This window comes from Passer montanus, unplaced genomic scaffold (assembly GCF_014805655.1).
Source record: "Passer montanus isolate IOZ18808 unplaced genomic scaffold, ASM1480565v1 scaffold2, whole genome shotgun sequence".
NCBI lineage: Eukaryota > Metazoa > Chordata > Aves > Passeriformes > Passeridae > Passer > Passer montanus.
In genome coordinates, this window is record NW_024366591.1 from 4951064 (window position 1) to 4973437 (window position 22374).

At 38.1% G+C, this 22374-nt stretch overlaps 1 protein-coding gene across 3 annotated transcripts in view; it reads left to right on the top strand.

Moving 5' to 3' along the window:
• The first annotated feature begins 4541 nt into the window (after window positions 1-4541).
• Window positions 4542-22374, top strand: part of CEP43 (centrosomal protein 43) — a 29068-nt gene continuing 11235 nt past the window's right edge. The window contains exons 1-6 of one of the 3 annotated variants that reach the window (XM_039707219.1): window positions 4542-4793; window positions 13170-13223; window positions 14365-14419; window positions 15055-15143; window positions 17102-17236; window positions 20361-20578. In XM_039707219.1, coding sequence (XP_039563153.1) covers window positions 4722-4793; window positions 13170-13223; window positions 14365-14419; window positions 15055-15143; window positions 17102-17236; window positions 20361-20578 — 623 coding nt within the window. In that variant the 5' untranslated portion in view covers window positions 4542-4721. Of the gene's footprint in view, window positions 4812-13169; window positions 13224-14364; window positions 14420-15054; window positions 15144-17101; window positions 17237-20360; window positions 20579-22374 lie in introns of all 3 variants that reach the window. The other 2 variants (XM_039707220.1, XM_039707218.1) reach the window with 2 other exon arrangements.

The window sequence follows — 22374 nt, forward strand, 5'->3', positions numbered from 1 at the left end:
GCCCCGTGATTTCCCTGGAGCATCCCCGTGGCCAGCCGAGTACCGCGGGAGCAGGGCCTTGTGAGCGCGGGCAAGAAAGGAGCGGCGGCCTGCGGAGGAGATAATTTATGTGGGTGGTTTGGTTCGTCCTGCTGTTTTGGTTGGTTCTTCTTTAGCATATTCATGGATTTAGTTACGTTGTTTCATACTGAGCGTTTGTGCGGCATGGAGGTCTTCGAGAGTGTGATGAGGACTGGAAATAGGAGGCTACTGACTAATGCGAGCGCAGGAGCTGACACAGGTGTCTGTGGCGTGCTTCTCCAAATAGAGAAGTTTGAAATGGTAACAACTCGTGTTTGGAAGCAGTAGGAAGTTTCTGAGGAAGGAGCAACAAGGGATGAGTCAGAACTTGGTTCAGTATTTTCTCAGCAGTATGTTAAGCTATGAAACATTCTGACCCTTCTTTCTCTGCCAATGCATGAGTCATAAATACAAAGTGTGATTATTAATTACTAGTGTGTAGTTTTGAACTACAAGGAGTACGTTACAACCATCTTACATTAATGCACTTAAGAAATATGTGGGCAGATCTGTTTCCACAAACAAAACATTTGTTTTAAACAGATTAATTTCAGTCTTTGTAATAACGTCTTTGTTCAACATCTCAGTTTTATTAACTGCTAAAAAAATTTTTAATTACGTGTTTACATGGTAGGAAGGAGGATGAGGCAAAACTAATCTCTTTGCCTACCTTTCTGTGGAAACATGAAAATGTGCAGATCCATCTGTTGTTGTCTAAGAGGTATGAAAAGTTTCAGAAATTTTCTCAAAGAATTAAAGATAGTGAAGGTCTCCAGATCTTTGTAAGCAGTGTGGCTCTTCCCGCCGCTGAGGACACCAGGGCTCCATGTGGCAGTGAAGTCTTTGTCACTGCCCATAAAATCAGAAGATAAGCACACCAAGTTGTTCTCTCAGACTAGGGGTGAAAACTGGGCTGTACTGCACATACTCTCCAGCCTGCAGGGTTGTGTGCTTCAGTGCTAATCTTGTTAGAGGTGCAACGGAGATTTGCTCTCTGAGGGTGACAGATTGTGGTGTTTGTGAGTGTCCCAGGACAAGGGAAGAGATTAATTTGACTCTATGTTCTCAGAAGGCTGATTTATTATATTATATTAAAGAATGCTATACTAAAACTATATTAAAAGAATAGAGAAAAGGATACACCAGAAGGCTTAACAAGAATGAATAATAAAAATGCGTGACTGACTTAGAGAGTTGGACACAGGTGGCTTTGATTGGTTATTAAGTAAAAACAATTCACATGGAATTAATGAAAGAATCACCTACTACATTCCAAAGCAGCAAAACACAAGGAGAAGTAATTAGATAATTATTATTTACATTCTTTCCTGAGGCTTCTCAACTTCCCAGAAGAAATCCTGGCAAAGGGATTTTTCAGAAAATATCACAGTGACACCTAATTACTGCTTTGCACTTTGTGAAAACTAAGACCAGTGACAAGTTTCCCATTAGGGTGATTACAAAGAGAGATCCAAAGCTACACAGAAATAGTGTAGCCTTTAATATATTAGGACAAAGAAGCTACATTTTTATGTTACAATATCATAAAATAGTGCATGTTAATGGATGCTGTTATTAAAAAGAATGTTTTTGTGAAATATGCAAAGATAGACAACGGACAGCTACATTGGATAACTGTCTCCTTAAGACTTTCTATTTAATATTTATCGATCTACTATAATATTTTGTTTCTCTGGTGTCTTTTATCTCCTGATCACTATTAGCACTCACGATGCTATGAAAAAATGAGGACATGTCAGAATATTTGAAATGTTTCTTTTAAACTTCATGAAAATTATGTTCTGCTCAAAAAATTCTGAACAAATGTGGTAGTGCTCTAGATTTCTATATGTTTATATGCTGAAATGTGTGGCCTGAAAAAAACCCAACCCAAAATGAGTTGAAATGCTTCAAAACAATACATTTTTCCAGCTTTCAGCAGTTTACATTAGGATTTAAGAATCATGATAGAGACTTTCAAATTTTTTCTCCGTAATACAATGTGTGGTTTTGCTTTAATTGTTCTCATTGCAGAAATAGAACAAACAAATCCAGTTAGACTTTATTCCTAAAAGTGTGGTAAAGAAACATTTACAATACTCTGAGCAGATGGACACATTTTGGAATATATGTACAGTCTCATGTCCTAATTTCAAGTCAGTAGACTTAGTCCATGGATTATTTTGAAAGTTTACATTTAATTTAAATTGTTTTAATAGCCTGTAGCTATGTGTTTCTATGATTTCCACAGAGTTGACTTGGGAATTACATAAATTCAAAATGGAAACATTTTCTTCAAACAGTTTGAGGCAGTGTATTGCAATAGGATACGTGACTGTGCTTTGCTGCCCTCAAGATGATGGATATTTAGCCATATAATAGTCTGCTGTTTTGCAGAGCTCAAAAAACATTATCTGTAGAATGAACTCCAAATATTCTACATGTATTTGAAAGCTGGAAGGCACTGTTTATGAAATGCTAAATGACTGTTGCAAATTATAAACTATCTTCTAAAGTCTATTGATTTGTCTTCCTCTGCTCTATCTTTCCTTCATGAATTATTTTATCAAGTGGGTTTTGTCTTTCCATTAAGTTTAGAGATCTAGTTATTATAGGTAAAAATTGATTCAGCCAATTAGATCAAAAATAAAAATAAAATTTATTCGCGACTGATATACAGTCCTGACCTCTAACAATCAAAAAGCAGCACCGACCCTGGGATCAGAGCAGGTGAACAATGATTTGGCATCTATCCCACCGAATCCCCCTGTTCACCATCGAGGCCTGGCAGAGTTCCAGTGTTATACTCTTTTATTTTCTCTTGCCTGCGGCAGAGTCCCTTTGTCCCCTCCTGGAGTCCTTAATATTTGTGCAGTGTCTATTCTCTGTCCTATGCAGGACAAAGCCACGTCAGGGAATTGATGTGTATCTGTGTCCAGTTCCCAGAATCCTTCATTCACATGTATGTCCTTGATGTCCTGTCTATCTGAGGTGGACATCTACATGGGCCATCATCGCTGGGCATTTTCTTGTTCATGCCATCGGGGAGTGCCAATCTCCTGTGCAGGCTAGGTTTTCTTTGTATGTTAGTGATGCACCTCCTCCTCGGCTGCGAGCTGTCCTGTGTGGCAATCTCCCTCTCCCCTTTGCTGGCATGATCTTAAAGCTTTATTTTATATTACATTAATAATCTTATATTATAATATTATACCCAGCACAAATTATCCCCTTATTCCTAACAGAGTGAACAAATAAAAATAACTGTAGTTTCAGACATTATCTTTCTCAATTTACTATTTGTTTCTGATACGATTTTGAAAAATTAAACTGAAGGAATTAAGTGCTTAAGTGCAGTGTTGTGGGTTTACTTTAAGAAAATTTTGTACTGAAGTGAAAGACTGCTAATGTTTCTGAACTTCAGGATTTGAAAATACAACACTCTTTGGGCTGCTGTGGGATTGGGCGTAGGTCTCCAGCAGTACTTCCCATGTGTCCAGCAGAAGTGGGGTGCAGTGAAGGACACCTGTCCGCACAGGCAGTCTTTAGAGCATCCCTGAAGAGTCAGTGCAGAAAGCTGGTTTTAAAACCAGCCTTCCGCAGTGCCCTGCTTTGCCTGGGGGCTGTACATGCTCCCTTGGAGCATTCCTAACTTATGAAATTATTTGTCAAATTATTTGACTTCAAGAAAAGTTATAAGCAGTTCAGCATGGAAAAAAATGCCACATGTAGTTCTGCAGAGAAAGCATTACCATTTACAAACCTTTATATCTTTTGTTTTAAGGAGCAATAACGAACATGCTTGTTATGAAACGAGGGCTCTAGAAGCCCCTCTTGGTGCTGTTCAGCATCAGGTGCTCTTGTGGGCAGCAGAGCAGACGGGTGAGACCTTGCCTGGAGCCCACTGCTGCCGTCAGAAGCTGCTGGAGCGAGCGTGGCGCTGGAACGGGGGCTGTTCACCCTTCAGCCCGAACACAGAGCAGCTGCAGCCGCCAGGCGTCGGAGCTGTCCAAGCGCTTCTTGAACTTTGATCGGCTCGGTGCTGTGACCACTTCCCTGGGGAACCCTGGAGGGCCTGCTCCATGGCCCAGCTACTCTCTGGATGAAAACATTTTCGTAATATCTAATCTAAACCGCCCGCGACTCAGCTTTATGCCATTCCTTCGCGTCCTGTCACTGATCACCACAAAGAAATCGCTGCGTGCCCCTCTGCTTCCCCTCGCGAGAAAGTTGTAGGCTGTGTTGAGATCTCCCCTCAGTCTCCTCCAGCTGAACAGACCAAATGAGCTCAGCCACTCCTCGTACAGTTGCTTGGGTTCGAGCATGGCGGGAGAAAGGGGGAGACACCGTGCGCGTCTGAGGGGCCGCTTGCGGGCACGGGCGGTCACGCAGTTCAGCCGTTACCGCCGCCCCCGCTTTGAACTTCCCGCCAGGCGCCCGCGCTGCCCATTCACCGCAGCAGTTTCCAGGCTCAGCGGGCGGCAAAAGCGCCGGGTTGGCGCGGTCTCTCTGCGTCCCCTCTCAGGGCGGTGCCGAGGGCGGCCACCGGCCCTGCCCGCTCCGTTCCCTCGGGTCCGCCCTAGGCTGGTGCCTCCGGCGCCGGCGAATCTGCCGCGCTAGTCCCGCCGCTAGCGCGGTTTGGGCGGTTGTCAGGGAGAAGCAAGATGGCGGCCGCGGCGGCGGAGGAGGACACGGAGCTGCGGGACTTGCTGGTGCAGACGCTGGAGAGTAGCGGGGTACTCAATAAGATTAAGGTGGGAGAAGAAGAGCCTCTCGCCGGCGGGGAGCGTTGGCTGGCGCTGGAGGCGCTTCGCGGCCCTGCGGAATGTGGGAGGACCGAGGCTTCCCGTGCTTCGTTCCCTTTCACTCCCGCTTGCAGCCGGTGTTCCCGGCTGGAGCGCTCCCTCGGCGTCGCGGCCTGGTGGTGGCGCCTGCTTTCCCGTGGTGTTCCCCGGCTGCTCGTGGTGGAGCTGGTGTGAGGGCCCGGGGCCTGACCGTCGCACGGCGCTGCCCCGCGGCCGCGGGAATTCGGGATTCCCCGAACGGGCAGAGCGAGGGGAGCGCGGAGCCGCCGCGGGGAGCCCGGCCCCGGCTGCGCGCGTTCGCTCTCAGGTAGCGTGTGGCCGCAAGAGCTCCCTTGCTGCCGCCAGACTGGCTGGAAGCAATGGGCAGCAGCCTGGTGCGAGACCGGGTGGGTGAAGTTGATCCCTGCTTCGATACGGAAAGCCTTTACTGAAAATTTCAAGCTGGAGTTGTTGTGGGTCGCTATTTAAGCACTTGTTCTTCGTTGCTTCAGTTGTGCCTTGAAGGCTTGCTAAGTTTGGAAACTCTCGGGCGATGCTGCCCGCTTACAGGGAGCAAATAGCCCTATGTTAAGAAAATATAGGGAAGATAGTGGAGTGCACCTACTACTGAGTCAGTAGTGCAGCCTGAGCTTGTGTCAGAAAGGGTAGGAAAATTGATTCTGTGGATTCTTGTTCAGATGAAAAGCTTCCAGCAATAATTATTGTGTATAATAGAGAGCAACACAGGTACGGAAGCCTAAAAATAAATGGTTTCCTTCAAGGCTGGAGGAGAAATGAAGTGTAGCTTTCAGATAACGGATGGTGGTGTTTATCCACAGTACCGTTTTAAGTCTCCAGAGGTCATTGCTGATATTTCAAGAACAGTTCAACAACTGAAGTGGTTTATGGAAGTGAGAGCATCTTTGTATATGTACTTTCAAGTTTACTGTATTTTGAACTAGTCATACTTTTCAGGAAAATAATGTGCAAAACCACATTGTTCATCCCTTTCAAATGGATTATTGTTATTTAAGTTCTGTAAGAGAATGAAGAGTCTAGCTCAAGTAACTGTGTTCTGAGTAGTGAGGCTTTTCTAATAGATGTCAGATAGGCCTTTTGGGCAACCTGTTAACCACTCACCTACTATTAAACAATCCAAGTATGGTGATAGTAAAACTGTAATTAAAAAAGCATGGCAAGGCAATTGGGTCACATTGAGCTCGTGAACCAGAATTTCTTAATTCCTACCTTTTTGTAGTATGTAAAATTTCATGCTATGATTGCCAGTACATTGAGTTTTATGTGAATAAATTTATTGTAGTTTACTGTTCTATAATGCTTAGAGCGAGCAGTATCCAATACCGTGTCAACTGCCGTTACGGCAAATTAGCGAATGACTTAAAAAAATACAAAGTGTAGCCTCTTTGCCAGATTATGTCCCTCCTTAATACAAGGTGTTACTGTTTAATAACCGGTATGCTTATGGATAAGGCTTTTGACTGGAAGAACTCATGGTGTTTTTTTTCTTAGCTGTAAGCCTTAATTGGCATGTGAGTTTGAGTGTTGTTTGGCTGTGTTAATGACATAGAGATTTTGTTCTACTATTAATTGACAAAACCCTGTTGCTGGAAGAATTAAGATTGAACAAGGCTTCTTAAACTGTCACCTTTTAATTGAAATTAGATTATACCATCCATTAAAAAAAGTTGTAGTCATCCTTTTATTAAAATTAATTAAACTTGATTTTGTTCAATAGTGCTTATCTATTATGTGTCAGTATTTTTTTATTATGTGGTAGAACTGAACATTTACATGTGACAACTGATGCTTGTTTCATACTTTACAACGAGAGCTGACCATTTTTCAAGATGAATGAGGCTAGAAAGCTACAATAAAGTATTTGTGATTTATTGAAGTAGCTACATTAAGGAGAAAAATATGTGGTCGAGGTATAGCTGCATTGGTATGAGGCACTGGAAGGGTTAGAATCAAGGGGAATTATTTCAGTGGATGGAATGTATCAGGGTGTCACACATTTTGTAACATAATGAGAGTAATTTTTAGAAAGAAAATTACTGTCATAATTTAGTTCTCTAATAAGAGACAATTTTATAATGCCTTGCAGTTTATTAGTTTATTCTTATTTTGAGATTAATTTCTTGGGTGCATTGGTTGATGTAAATTTTTTAGCTGAAAAAAATTTACTTACGATATTTTAAAAATCTGTTCATAATTTTTGTATTTGTCTTAAAGTTTGAGCACTGAAGTAATTAGTAAAGTAATATTGTGAAAACTGGAAGTTGTATAAATGTATTTACTGCTTGTAGTTGAGAATTTCCTGTACATTTATCTCTAAAGTGCAATATGTGTGTATATGTATACACACACACACACATAAATGTGTATAGTACAGATGTGTACTGTATATAGTTTGTTGATCACTGGAATAAGTTCGATGAATGAAACCGCTTTCTAATGAATCCTGTAAACACACAATATAACTGTAGATATTTGTATTTCAGTGAAAATTATCACTGTTTCTGTGTGATAGTGTACAAATAGAGATGTTCTGTCTTGAAGAGAATGTGATCTTTCTCCTAGGGAAGCTGTCATCATCTGAGCAAGAGGAGCCATTATGCTTCTTATGTGTTTCTTTGTTATCTTATTTTGCTTTAGTTTATATATTTTAATCTCTTGCTTTGGAATCATTTAAGTTTATATTACCTGAATTTTGCATCTTCTCTGGAACTTGCTGTTGCTACAGTTATGTGAGGGGAGTTAGCATCACTAATGTAATATGCCTAATAAAGCTTTTCGCCAGGTGATAGTGTAATTAGTAATTACAGTAATTTCTTACTAATTTGCTTCAAAACCTGGACAGCTGAGGTATGGGCAAGTTGTGTGATTTTAGAGCAGATAAAAGTTCCATTTTTTAATATGAGCATTTGCACAGGTCAGTTAGAATTGTCCTGTTTGCTTTTGCATCTTTGATCCATGTACAGTAAGGAACAGTGCTTTTAAATGTCTTGGAATTATTACCTGTCAAGATGAGCATGCTGTGCACTGCAGTGTAACCTCCTGTTTTCTGCATGTTGTGGTGTGTTGTTTGTTTTGAAGCAGTTTATACCAGAAAGTTAACTTAATATCTATTTCTTTTTAGTTTTATAATTCAAGTAAAATATAACCATTTTTAATTATTTCTAATAAACTAACTGAAATTCAACATTTAAATGTCAGTGTGGTCCTCATGATATTCTCAGGAAGTAGTCTAAGGATGACTGGTTCCGCTCCTAGTCCAGGACTTTGTTTATGTCTAGGGGTTTATGTGTGCACAATCACTCCTTTATGCCACTTAGCCAAGATTCCAGTTTGGCAGGCGGTGGTGGAGAGCATACCCTCCATGTGCTCAAGGATGAGAACCTTTACAGATTTTTCAGATGGAGATTACAGGGAGGGTATTATACTGATTAATGTTGGTGGAGATGTTCCTGGTTGTGGTTTGACACCACCCTTGGATTTGTGATGCATGTAGACTGGGAGAGGTGTTTATCCTGGTGCACACAGAGTTTTAGCCTGGGTTGATCACCAGGAGTTAAACAGCTCAACGTTCTGCCATGTCTCTTTCTGAAGCAATGCATCTGCTCTCTATATACCAAGGTGTATGACAGTTGTTTTGGAGTTAGGAAGTGGAGATACTGAAAGTTGTGCAGGAAGTGCCCATGTGCCATTAAATTTTGCAAATGCAAGAGATTGTTTATGCTTGGCATGCATGGGGCTATTCCACAGTGCTGGAGCAGATGGCAGTTATACATTCCTGAGCTTTAGCTGGAAGGTCTCTGAGAAACCTTACGCATTACTTTAATCATTTCACTTCCCTAAACCACATATTTAACCACAGCACCCTCTGATGCACATCTTGTGAGTGCAAGCTTGCAGGAGATTTTGCACCTCCAGCTGACCCATTGCAGATCTTTGAAGGGTCTCCTGTGTTGGCACTTGCTGAACTTGCCTACCCCTTGTTTCTTAGGGAATACACTACTCTGCCTGGATGGCTTCAAAAACTGTGTTCAGCTTGCTGAAGTGGGTTGAGAAGAGTGGTAGCATATGCGTTTAGCAGGCTGAAATTCATATTATGGTTTCTGCTAATGAGTCTTCGTTGAAAAAAGAAGCCCAGGACTTCCTCTGCAAAAGCTGCAGAATTCTAAGGGTTTGTAGAAATGTTGAGAGATGCATGAAACAGACAGCAAGGCTCAACTGTGCTATAGGTACAAAGCAGTTTATGAAGCTAAAGTTCCCATTTTTTTACCTAGTATTCCACAGCATTTGGAGATCAGTGTTGGGAAACCATTGCTCATGCATATGAAATATTGCCCCAGCAATAGAAAATATGGATAAAGTTTGATAGGAAAATAATATTTTGATGAGGTATCTTTGGAAGGTGTTGGGATATTGGGATTGAAGGTGAATTGTGTAGCTGTACAAAAGAGACAGAATGCAAGGAGCAAGTCATATCCAGAGTTTGTGCTTATGATAAGAAATCATCTTGGCCACTGATGTGCCTACATGCCTTGAGGTGTAGGAATGTGTTTGAAGTTTACAAGTATTTTCCTGTTGGAAAATACTGTCTCAAGTTTTGTCTTAGAAAAATGACATCTCTTTTTTATAAGTCCTGGACAAATCTATTCTAGCACAATCAAAGACAAATACTACAAATACTAAAAAAAAAAAAAAGAAAAAAAGAAAACCCCAAAAAAAAACCAAAACAAATACCAAACAAAAACAAAAACAAAAAAACCACCACCCAACCCACCCCCCAAAAAAAAAAAAAAAAAAAAACCACAAACCCACAACACCAGAAATTACATGGACTTGCTAAATATCATACCTATTGGAGTCTGCAATTAGGAGGTGGTTACAGGTAATCATTCAGTCCTGAATGGTCTCTGTCTTATCCATTCACTTTTCATCCAGTATCTGCTATGTAACATGCTGTGGATAGCGTTAAAGCATACTGCTAAGTCAGACCAATAACCTTTTTAATGTAGGTGCTTGTGGTCTTCCTATTAAAAGTATATTTCCAAATTAGATAGGCATTTTTTGAGATGCCACCTAAAAAGTGTGTTTGGGAAGCTCTTGAGATAGTAAGAAGTGTTATCCTCTTTTCCAGGGAGCTGCAGATTGAGGGAACTGTTTTCATGGACAGTCCTTAGGGTACATGTATAAAGGTCTCTATTTGGAATAGGGTAAATTTACCCAGGTTCAGAGGGATACTGCAATTCAGTGCAGAAAACATGCTTTGTTTCATAGACTTTAATTTCTGATTTATAGTACAATAACAATCAGTAAAAACCAGTGTTGTCTAATGAGCTGTAAATGCCTGGGAGGAAAAGGGAAAATTTAATTTTGTTTCAAAACAGTGACCCGTACATTTCTCTAACACAGAGGGTATTTGTTATATACAGTGATAGCCTTACTTGTTTAGCCAAGTTCAGTGAAACCAAATTGCTGTTTCATTGACATGAGCTCTTGCCTTATAAAACTTCTTAGGGATAGAAGAGAATGGGTATCTTTCACAGTATGAAAAAGAAGTCTGCAGGCTTGATGGATGTAGAAGTGATAGACACTCATCAACATCTGTCTCTGTTGACATAATCCTGTTTTATTGAAGACTTAGGATGTGGGTGGGGAATTAGAATATCAAGCTTTGGACTGCTTTACTACTAGACAGTGAATAAAATTCTTCACAGTGTATTTGGATTGTGTTGAATTCTGCTGGCAGAATGAGGCAGTGTGGAATAGCGAAATGATGAAAATGACAAGAGTAGATTGTAACAATGTATGAGACATGTATTGGACTAGTGCTGAAGGGTACTAGGGCAAAGAGAAATGCAATCTTTCATTAAAAACAAAATCCATTAAAAACAAAAGATGTGTGAGAAGGACACTGTAAGTGGATTAATCTGTGTAGTTATAACCTTCATATCTGTGGCCATACCTGATGATGGTGATCTCAGTCTCTGCTGCTCAAATGCTCTATGACTGCCCTTAGGTCCTAAAAAGCCTGTATGACATTGTCCATCCTATTAATGTAGTATGATTCATCTTGTAGTAGGGTAATTATTCCTTTGGCCTGAGCTTTGTTATTGTTGCTTTTTACTTTCTTCTGCATGAAGTTGAGAATTACTGCTTTAACTTCACACAAATTCTAGTGTGTGGTTCTTTGTCTAAATTTATTGAGATGATATTTTGAGAATATTGTGCTATGATCTGAGCAGTACTCGCCACAAAGGGTGAAGGTCAGTGTGTTGTTGTAGTAGTGTAAACTTTCCTTGTGGGGATAATACAGGAACGTGTAACTTCAAACATTGTGGTGCTTGCAGGGTTAAAGGATATATTGCAGGGCTATCTGTGGAAAGGCTTTAGGGTGGGTGGTATTTTAGCTGATGTAGGTAAGCTAAAGGGAGGTGTAAACACCAGTGGCATTATCTTCATATCAGGCAGCTCCTGGTCCTTAAATTTATTAATTGGGCACTAAAGTAAATAAAGGTGGACCTAAAGCTGTTCACGGGGAATGGCAACATCTGAGATAAATTGACCATGTGTGATTAAATAGATAAGAAGAGGAAGAAAAGCACATCTGTTAGTAACTAAAAGCCAATGGGTTGGACCTAGATGAGTGAAGCAGGCATACAATCCCAGTTAAGTGAAAAAAAAAAAAAGTGACAGTTTGATATTGTTCCAGCATCTCAAAGCAGGTCAGATTCTAGATTGGCTGATGTACTGGCAACTGGCAATATATCCAGTCCCATGATCCAGACCCTTAGGGGGGTTTGCCCCTATGCACCTGCATTGACTGGTGTGTTTTATTTTGAACTTTGTTATTTTTATTATCCTATTATGTAAATTTATTTGATTTGTGTGACCTAAGTGACAAATAAAGCCTTGCTTTCAGGTTTATCTTAGTGAGGTAAAACTAAATAAGTTATTAGATGCTGGTTGCAAAGTTAAATGAAAACTGATTTTGTAAGAATAATGTTTAAGTTAATTGCTTATAAGAGGATTTTCTGATTGAATACTGTATCTGAGAAACTGAAAAAATGTGATTGCAGTGTTAGTATGACCATTGCATATAATTGTTGTGTTTTACTCTTTTGGTGAGAATCCTTTTAGCTTTTTTGCATTATTTTTTGTCTTTCAATAAGGTGTCCAAAGAGGAGTTTCCTTAAAAAAAAAAAAAAGGTGTTTGTTTTTCCCATGAGAGGTGTTTGGGTTTGTGGTTTTTTGTTTGGTTGTTTTTTGGGTGGGTTTTTTGTTTGGTGGGGTTTGGTGTTTTTTGCTTTGGTGGGTTTTTTATGGGTGGGCATTTCCTTTTGGTTTTATTTTTTTTGGGAGGGACCAGTTACTTCATATTTTTTTACCTCTTGTAATATATATGAGAAAGTCCAGACATTCTTTGTATTGGTTGTACTCTTGGTTATGGAAAGAAATCTCTCTTTTAAATTCTGGTTTTTGTTGGGTTTTTTTTTTTGGTTTTTTTATGTTTGTTTGTTTGTTTGTTTTTTTGCTGTGGAGAAAACTTTAATATGCTGTCTTTTCTAGTTTATTACTGCAGTGTTATCCGCTGACTTACTTCAAAATGTATGTTGTCCATTTGACACGTTCAGTCAAAGTAGAAGAATTGTAGTGCTTACAAAAAATTTTTAAAAGTAGGCAAGGCTTAAGCTTCAATATTCAAAGTAGCCCTTAGAAGAATTCTGGTTCTTTATAATAATAACATTAAGAATCAGGTAGGTAAACCATTACTACCAGGAGTATTTGAATGACTGTGATCATGTTCTTTTCCTTGAGAAATTCTGGGGCTTTGAGTGTAATCTGAAAAGAAATAATAGCAATTTGTATATCTTAATGTATAGTTTTTTAATGGGTTATTATGGCTTATTTGTTCATATTTCCTGAGTGAATTGTAAATGAATGGTAGGTGTTTTGGAGCTGCCTGAATGAGATGGATGTTTAACTGTCAAAGAAACTAGTAGATAATTTAGATACTTTGGAATCTTTTTATGTACAAAGAAATAATTTAGGACGTCTTGTATCAAATTATGCTGCCCCGTGCCTTGTTCTCAGAATGGAAACTATTATTTCTCTGCCTCAAGTAACATTGCTTGTAATCTTAAGTACTTTAATTGCACTGATATAGATTGCAGTCCATGCCAAGTTGTTTGAGGAGAAACAAATAGCTGTAAAGCTAGTTGCTAGCTCTTTGCATCCTATTTGCTTAGGAAAAAAAGTGCTTTTAGAAATACTGTTGTTTTGGTTTTTGTTTGGCAGGCAGAGTTACGAGCAGCTGTGTTTTTGGCATTAGAAGAACAAGAGAAAGTAGAGGTAAGAGAACCTTAAAAAACAAATCAGAAAGAAAAAAACATCCTTTGTGTAGAATTAAATATAATAGCTTTAATACTTTCTATTTGTGAAATGTAACAAGATAAAAATATGTATTTCTGCATAAGATGTATAAAGAACACAAAACAGGACTATCAGGATGTTTACTGATGTTTAAAAATAGGAATTGTTAAATAGCCTTTTGAAATTATAAGTTTAAGTGTCTGTCTCTGCTAGGTTTATATGGCTTCTGTCCAGCTGACCAGAATAGCTAAATGTTTTCTTCATCAAATACATCTTCTAAAAAAGAGATCTACTTGGCTGATCAAGATTTTATCAAATCAGAATAATTTCTTTTGAAATTGAAAATATATTTACTGGGGTGTCTTGACAAGTGTATTTCAAAAGCAGTGTAGTCCAATAAAATGCCAAGTATGCTAATGCTTATGGTATTTCCCATAAAGATGTTGTAGGCTTGCTTCAGGATAATTTGCTTTAACACTTAAGGATGAATTCTTAATAATAAGATGGACTATGTACTGACACCTCTGCAATGTATTAATATTAAGGAGTGAGATACTTGATACATGGTTGCATACAGACATAGCATATTGATTTATTTCTGTTTAAAAACTGAAGAGGGCAAATCTAACAAGGGAGAAAAAAATGATTTTTCATAGTATCTTCAAAGGTGTTTTGATTAATAGAAGATAAGTATTGATTTGTGTTCTAATCATTAGCATATTCCACATTTCATCTGGAAGATTTGCAAATTTCCAATTTTTAAAATGCTGGACTGAATTGCCTTAAACTTTGCACTATATTAGAGGAGCAACATGGGAAGTTACCTGCTTAACTTACCTCTTCAGTCATTAGATAAATAAAAATCAGTATGCTGTTAAGAATTTTGGTGAAATTACTTTAGCTCTGAGACAAATTTAATTTGCCTAAATAAATTTATTGCTAAGTAGCTTTTACTTGTAGTTATAGAATTCATACAAAGGTAGAATTTTAAGAAGTGAATTGCATGGGTAGGGCATCATTGTGCAGCAGAGTACGCCAAAACACTAGCTTTCTGTGGTTTTCAGTTTCTTGCTAGCATGTAGATGATGTTAATTGCTGTTTGGTTTTTGCTTTTTGACAGAACAAAGCACCTCTGGTAAATGAAAGCTTGAAAAGTTTTTTAGGTACAAAGGATGGTAAGTTCTTTGTTTAGTATATACTTCTCCTGATAATAAAAATAGGAGACAAAGGATTAAATCTTCAAATCTTATTAATAGAGCAGTTTCCATTACCTTAAGTATGCTTTTGTTCCTTTCAGATGTCCTAATTACTACTCATTTGCAATAGAATTAAATCTATACTTTTTAAAGTTAATATTGCTGAAGTTATATTTTTAATTAAGGTGATAAATGCTTTGAAGTTAATATTTCACAATGCCTTATGGTTGTGCTAACTCAGAGACATTCTAGACCAATAGAAACAGTAACCTGTGAAAGCGAAGAGTAGAGGTACAGGAGGGAATGCGCATATATGACAAATGCTTAAATGATGTTTTTAAAACAGCTGAATAGTTTCAAAAAATGCTGTGCATTTTGTAATTTTGTAAGCAGTCCGTAAAGCTCTTGCAGTATTACTGGCTGAAATGATTTTTATATGATGGCCAATTCAAAATTAGAGAGATGGTATACAAACTTGCTGTGAGGTGGTGGTTTGCTGAATATTTAAACCATGTCCATACTGAAGCCGTGTGTGCTGGTGTTGCTGTTAAATCTTTGAAATAAGATTTGGTTTTTTGTCCGGTGTATTTTAACTCTTCTCATTTTCTTTTTAGGTCGCTTGGTAGCAGGTCTTGTTGCAGAATTTCTACGGTTTTTCAATCTTGATTTTACTTTAGCTGTTTTTCAGCCTGAATCAAGCACAGTAAGATAGACTGGTTTTGTTTGTATGCAATGCTCACTGTTTGAAGTGCATGGCAGTGAATGCAGAAGCTATGGCAGATTTATTTAAACCACTTGTTTTTATTAAAAATGTGGTATTTTATGCTTTGTCTGTAATAGGTGCTTAGTGTCATGCAAATACATTTTTCAGGAAAGTGGGCTAATATGAATATTTCTCTTTATCAAAATCAATGCTAGATAGTAATTTAATTTTGAAATAACAAGCTGATAATTTTTGTGGAGTCATATAATGGTATATGAATCCTGCGTACCACTGCAACATGTTTTGCCACTAACTTTACTATGTCATAATGTTAAGTTAACATTGTTGAAAACTAAAATAATGAAAACTAAAATAATGTCAGTCATCTACTCAGAAAGAAATTTCAGTGACACAAACGACTTTGTGCAGATATACTTGACAAAAAGTGATTGAATAGGGTATTTCAGTTGGGAGGGACCTACAGTGATTATGTGGCCCAGCTGATTGCTTTAAGGTTTCAGGTACTGAATTAGAAGGTTTTCATAATCTTTGTCTCTTTTTATGATATAAAGGTTTTAATAATAATTTTGGGTTTGAAGCAGTTTCATTTCACTGCAGATTTTGTCATTATATCTCAAATACTTTTTTTCTTGAAGTTTGGTTTAATAGTTAATACATTAAAAATCCAATTTCTTCAAATCAGTCAGTTAGTTGAATTCTATTTCTCAGAAATTCATGTTTCTTTTTAGGAGCTTATTCAAAGAAAATCCCATACAACTTTGTTCTTTGCCAAATATCCTTAGCCAAATTAGTTGCTAAGTTATTACTGGAACACATCTGTACAAAGATTCATGTACATGCACCAAATAAAACCAGTTAAAACCAGCTACACTTAGTGTTGTGTTGCCACTCACTCTTGGGAGCAGTGCTTCATTTGCATTGTAAAGGCATATTATTTATACTCTTTGAAACACCTCCTTCTGTTTTCCAATAAATGTGTCCATTTTACCTATTGCAAATCATAATGGAAATTTGGCCAAAATTAAGTGAGCTGGCCAAGACTGCTGTGTAGGGTTCTGAAAGATTTGACTTTGTCTGTTTCTACTAGCCTCTGCCTCTGAGTAGTTACGTGTACTGTCTCTTTGTCCAATGTGCTTGGCTAGTGATGGCTCACATCAATATTTGCTAGACCTGTGTTCTCATAGGAAGTGTCACTATATGGTCATAAGAGATCAAGATGAACTGGTGCCCTTTGCAGTGTCACCATCTGGGGCTGTGCTAACCAGGCTGGGTTTGCTGTAGCATTCTGCTTCTCCTATAGTGTGAAGTTCAGTTTGAAAAAGTGTTGGTGGGGTTTATTGGTAGGGTTTTTTTGGATGATACCAAATTGCTTTCATCCCTTTTTCTGTCCAAACCCATGTATTTTTTAATGTGAAACAGAGACTTGAAAGTAAGTGTTGACCTGTGCAAGCCTAGTTCTGTATGCACAGGAATGGTGACTCCCCATCATCCATGAATTTGCTGGGACCACTGGCTGGGTGTCCTTGGATACGCTTTTAAATGTGATAGGCTAAAGTAATTTGGCCATATAAATTCTTAAATCCCAAAGCATGCTAATGATGGTTTCTTGCATATTTAAAATAATTTTGCATGATCTGCAACAAGTTCAGGTACAGATCAGAAGTAAATTATGCAATAGATGATATGTAAAACAGGTGGAGATGTGGCATGTAGGGGCATGGTGTAGTGGTGGACTGGATGATCTTAAGGATCAAGCCAACTTGAGTCATTCTATGATTTTATTATTTTAGTCCACCAGCAACAAGACAGCATAAATAATCACTGTTTAGTTCAGGTAGTGCTGTGTTAAATAAGACTTTTGTATTACAAAATGTATCTTTTGTTTTCTGACAGATATTTCAATGTTGTGATTCTTTTTTTTTCTGTTGTCCCTCCAGCTAAATGGCCTTGATGGTCGAGAAAACTTAGCTCGAGATTTGGGAATTACAGAAACAGAAGGTGCTGTGGGTGGCCCCCTGTTGCTGGAGGTTGTTAGGAAGTGTCAGCAGAAAAAGACTTCAGGTGGTGGAGAAGTAAGTAATACTAAATTGAAATTTCTTTCTGTATCTTTTTTTCTTTTAATGAGGAAAAATAAACTGAAATTATGAACACTTGGCTATTGTACTATTATACTATTTCAGGTCTTTTTTATATTATGCCTTCAACTTAATCAGAGAGATGAGAGATAAACTTTATGAATATTACTTTTAATACCACCCTAGGACTCTTTATTATTATTCTGCTACAACATAGTAGCACAGAGTAAATCTAGATAAATGACACAAAACACTGTGTCACTTATTTTCTTATTTCTGGTGTGGCTTGATAACACTTTTATCTATACCTGTTTTCCTTGGCATACTTATAATTTTAGTATGACCGGAAAAGCCGGAAATTAATTTTGTCAAAAGCTTTAAAGCTCTACTGAAAACTTATGTACTTAAAATTAAATATATCAAAGTATTGTACTATTTGAAGGCAATGACAGTAGTATTTGAATGGAATAGATAATAAATATGTTGATTAAGTGAATTAAACCCAACAAATAGCATTTGATTGTGACTTGAAAGAAAGTTCTCTACACCCAGGATGTATTCAGTATCCCAAAGAAAGCTTAAATTCAGGAGTAGTTGTCATAGACTTCTTAACACAGCAATTTTCTGTCACATGAAAGTAGGATTTCCTTGAGCCCTTGTATTTCCTTGTATTTGATCAGTCTGGGAATGCCCCAGGAAAGCCAAGACCCTTGTGCCTGCCAGTCTGCGCGTCTCCTGTTATGCGGACTCCACTGAGCAGTCCACTCTGTTGGAGGATGTTTAAATGACTTGCTGAGGTTCATGTGCCAGCAATGTATTGGGGTCAATCCCGTAGTGCAATTTAGAAGGGAGAGCCCCTCCTGGATCTCCTCACTCTGTGATTTCCATACTGTGTATGACTATAACTTCCCAGTTTTCTCTAGTACTGCCCTCAGCTGTCTTCCCAGTGTCAAGGTTTACATACTGTCCAAGTGAGGGTAGCCTTGTTTCTTGTTGGATGCAATTATCATAGGATCAGAGAATCATTGAGATTGAAAGAGACCATTGAAAGATCATCCACTTCAAGCATCAGCATAGCATCGTCATTGTAATGCCTAACACACAGCACCAAGCACCAGATCCAATGCTTCTCGAACACTTCCTAGGATGGGGACTCCACCACCCCTCTGGGTAGCCTGTTCCAATGCCTGACCACTGTAACAGTGAAACAATTTTTTCTAACGTAATCTGGATCCCCCGTCTCATCTTAAGGCCATTTCCTCTAGACTTCTCACTGCAGGCACAGTAGAAGAGTCTGGTCCCCACCTCACTACATCCCCCCTGAGCCTCCACTTGTTTAGACCAGCTGCCTCAACTGTTCCTTTTAGGACATGTTTTCTAGATCCTTCATGAGTCTCATTGCCCTTCTCTGGACATGTTCCAACACCTCAATATATTTTCTAATGGGAGGGGCCCAAAACTGAATGCAGTAGTTGAGACGCAACCTCACCAGTTCCAGTTATTACAACCTCACCAGTTCCAGTTATTTAGTAAGTGCTTATTTAAAACTTCTTAGGTGGCTCCAGTTCTAAGTGACAGCCAGTGCCCGACATCAAAATCATCTGATGGATGGTCAAGTGCACAATCTATACCAAATAAAGTAAGATTATGTATAATAAAAAAGCTTTGTAACATATGTGAGATGACTAAAAGAGAGAACTCCTATGAAGCTGCAGATATGAGAGCATAAGACTCCTGTGAAACTGCAGCATTCACTTAAATGATCTGCAATTTGAATATATTTATTCCACTCAGCAAAACTTTAATCTATGATTTCCAAGATAAGATGAGCTGTTGTGCTTGTAGTTTACGGGCATGACATAGTACAGGCCCCAGAACAGAAAATTAGCTGTAACTTCCCTTTTATTGTAGCCAGGCTATCATCAAGCTCTTAGTTTTCAAAACAAGTTCTGTTCCTCTGGATAGGAAATCAAAATATTTTTATTACTACCACTTGTGGGTTTTAGTACTTTTCCCTGCCTTAGTAAAACTGAGCTACTGCCAGCAATTGAATGTGGTTCTGTGACTGAGATAAAATAGCCTGGGTATGAAAAAGACCTACCAAGGTAATTTTAACTTTCATGGCCTTTAGCTTGAAAATGTAGCTTCAGCCTTCTGAACAAAAGCTAATGACTGATAAAAAATACTTCAGACAGTACAACTTGCATACGTATTGACTATCTGGATTAAATAATACTCTTTGTTTCAAAACTGTGCTGCTGTTCGTGTGTAGAAAGGAAGCTAATGTAATAAATCTTTTACTGGCTTAATTTTAATAAGTCTAGGAGAAAGTAAAAATAATGATACTCCTTGCTAGGTAATAATATAAAAACATTTTTCTTTCTCAGCACCTTGATTATCTAGGCAAACTAGAATATTGTTGTTTGGGCCACAAAGCCATGCTAAGTTACAGCTTGAGTTGTGTGACTTGATGTGAAAGGTTGCACATGGAATTGTCCTTACATGCCAGACTTTAAGACTGAGCCATAAGCATGAGAAGAAGACTGAAAATTACATACTTTTAAAGTCTTGCTTTTGTAATTTTTGGTTTTAGTATTTGAGAAAATGTGTCAGTAACTCCAGTTTTCTTATGTTTATTACTTTAAAACCTGATACTATATTGCAGAGATTACCATTTAATAGGGAATTTAGAGTAATTTTCATGAGTTTAAATTGATTTCTTTTGAAGACAGTGCCTATAACTAAGAACCTTTGTTTGTAGAGATGTTGCAAAAGAACATGAATAAAGCATAAAAATCGGTCTGTCTGTAGATTTCTTTATTTGATAACCAAGATATTTTGAAATTACTTTTATAGTAGAAGTGATGTAGATAGCATAGGAGTGCACAGGATGAAACAAAAGATTTTAATGACAGCAGCAATAAAGAAGACTTTATAGAGTGATAAAACAACATTTTTCTGGTGTGATTCTTGATGATACTAATGCACTTGCTAGTACTTTTCAGGAATTTGAGGTAATGTTTTAAGAAGTGATGCTAGGTCTATGTTATGTGTTGTGCATTTATATATACACTAGAGTATTACGTGACATACATACTTACTCCTGCATTTATCTTTCAAGGCAGCCGAAAACACTCGGAGTGATACAAGTGTCTCATCAGGGGAAGCAAGCAAAAGAAGTATTCATTTTCTGCCTAATGAAACAAAATTAGATCCTCAACTAGAAAACAAAGACTTGAATACCAAAGAAAAAAGTGATCCACTTGTGGATGAAGATGATGTAGTGGGAGATTCTTTCTTTGATGACCCTGTACCCAAACCAGAAAGAACTTACGGCTGGTAAGTAACATGGATGTTCTTCTTAATACATGGTTTATTTTGTCCTCTGTATGCTTTCAGACCTTTGAAAGCTTAGATTTTGTTCTATTCCATGATTCTATTCTGTTCTATGCACAGTGTCCTCTGGGATCTCTTGGATGTAGTATGAGTGGAAAAACCTGTATCACTTTAAGGTGCTTCAGTTAGGGTTTCTAATGTCCCCAGCCTGTTTCTTTGGTGGAATGAAAATGTATGAGGCACAGACATCAGTGTTTCTTCTTGCAACAGAGCTGCAGTGGTGATCTGTACTAAAGGAATTGGACAGTGACTGGGACAGTGAATTAAATATTGGTACAGCTTTGTAAGGAATACAAAAAACACTGTAAAGAGGCTCCACAGACTGTAATAATAAGGAAAGTTTCCTTACAGCAGAGGATTTTCTCTTTACATTGCAACACCTTTTGTGTTTTCAGTGAATTGTTACTTCTGCATGTGCCAATTTTGCAGGTGCATGCAAAGCACATTTTTTATTGTTCATCTGTAGAGTCGGATGACTGAAAAATGCCATTTGAAACAAGAACTAGTGACTGAACTATACAGCACCTTTGTTATGAAACTGAAAATGTTATCTTTGTGTTGTCACGTTGAGTTATCTTGAAGCCCAGCTTAGATACCACTGTATTGAGCAATGCTGCAGGATCATTTCATGGTGTTCTTTTGCTGTGCTCAAGTAATCAGAGAATTGTTCCAGCTTAGCAGACATTAAGAAGAGGTTGCAGGATCATTTCTAAGTTGGTTTGGCAGTTTACTTTTCCCCCGCTATGCTGATAGTGGTCAGAGCAGCATAAGAATTTTGTATTACTGCTCCAGTAGATGCTTAGTCTTAGAATAGGATCCTTCTGATAGAGCACAAAGTAATTGTGCCAGGTTAATGGACTCTTTGTGAATGATTATTTATAATACAGTTTTTGTTGGATGTTTTTAATTGGAGTGGACTTTTTTTTTCCTCAAAGAGCAGTGGTTGTACTCTGGAAAATATTCTGTGTTACAACTAACCCTACTGTAGTATTTATTTTCTCATTGTTAATATCAAGATTAAAACTGCATCTGAATGCATTTACTCCTCCTTACTCGAGAGCTTGTTTAGCCTTTAACCAAAGTAACCATTGTTGCAGGTAGTCTAAATGGTAAGTTGGGTAAATTAGAAAAGTCCATAAAAACTTTTGCATAATATAACAATAATGATAATAATAATAATAACAACAACAACATTTTTTTAGCATTTTCATGTGACAGCAAGGGAAGTTTTCTTTGAAACTGGGTAAACTAGATTTCTTCTAAAAGACAATCCAAAAAACAGACTAATTATTTAGTAAAATAAGGATTTGTTTTCCTAGTAGAGAAACTCCCTACAGAAAAAATTGCTTCCAGATTATGTCTGTCTGTAGTAGAGTCACAGTCCACAAGTAGTATTTTGTAGCACATAATGTTACTGTGATGCAGCTATTCTAGTAACATCCCCTAATAAGGTGTGCTGAATGTGTTACCAACAAATGAGCTAGAATTTGTAGTTGAGCTGTGTGTGCTGACTTACTTGTTTTTGCCTTCCTGACAACTCTTCTAGAGGGCAAAAAGCCCCCATATTCTTCATACAGAATCCCCTCTGTGGGACTTTATGCTGTTATGCTGGAGTCCCAAGGGGTAAATAAGCCGGACCACTGCCAGCATTGCTTTCTTTGCAACAAGGTAATTTCCTTATGGAAATCTTGCCCGTTCATTTTAGATGGGTTCAGAGCAAGCAGTTGCTAATGGCAGTG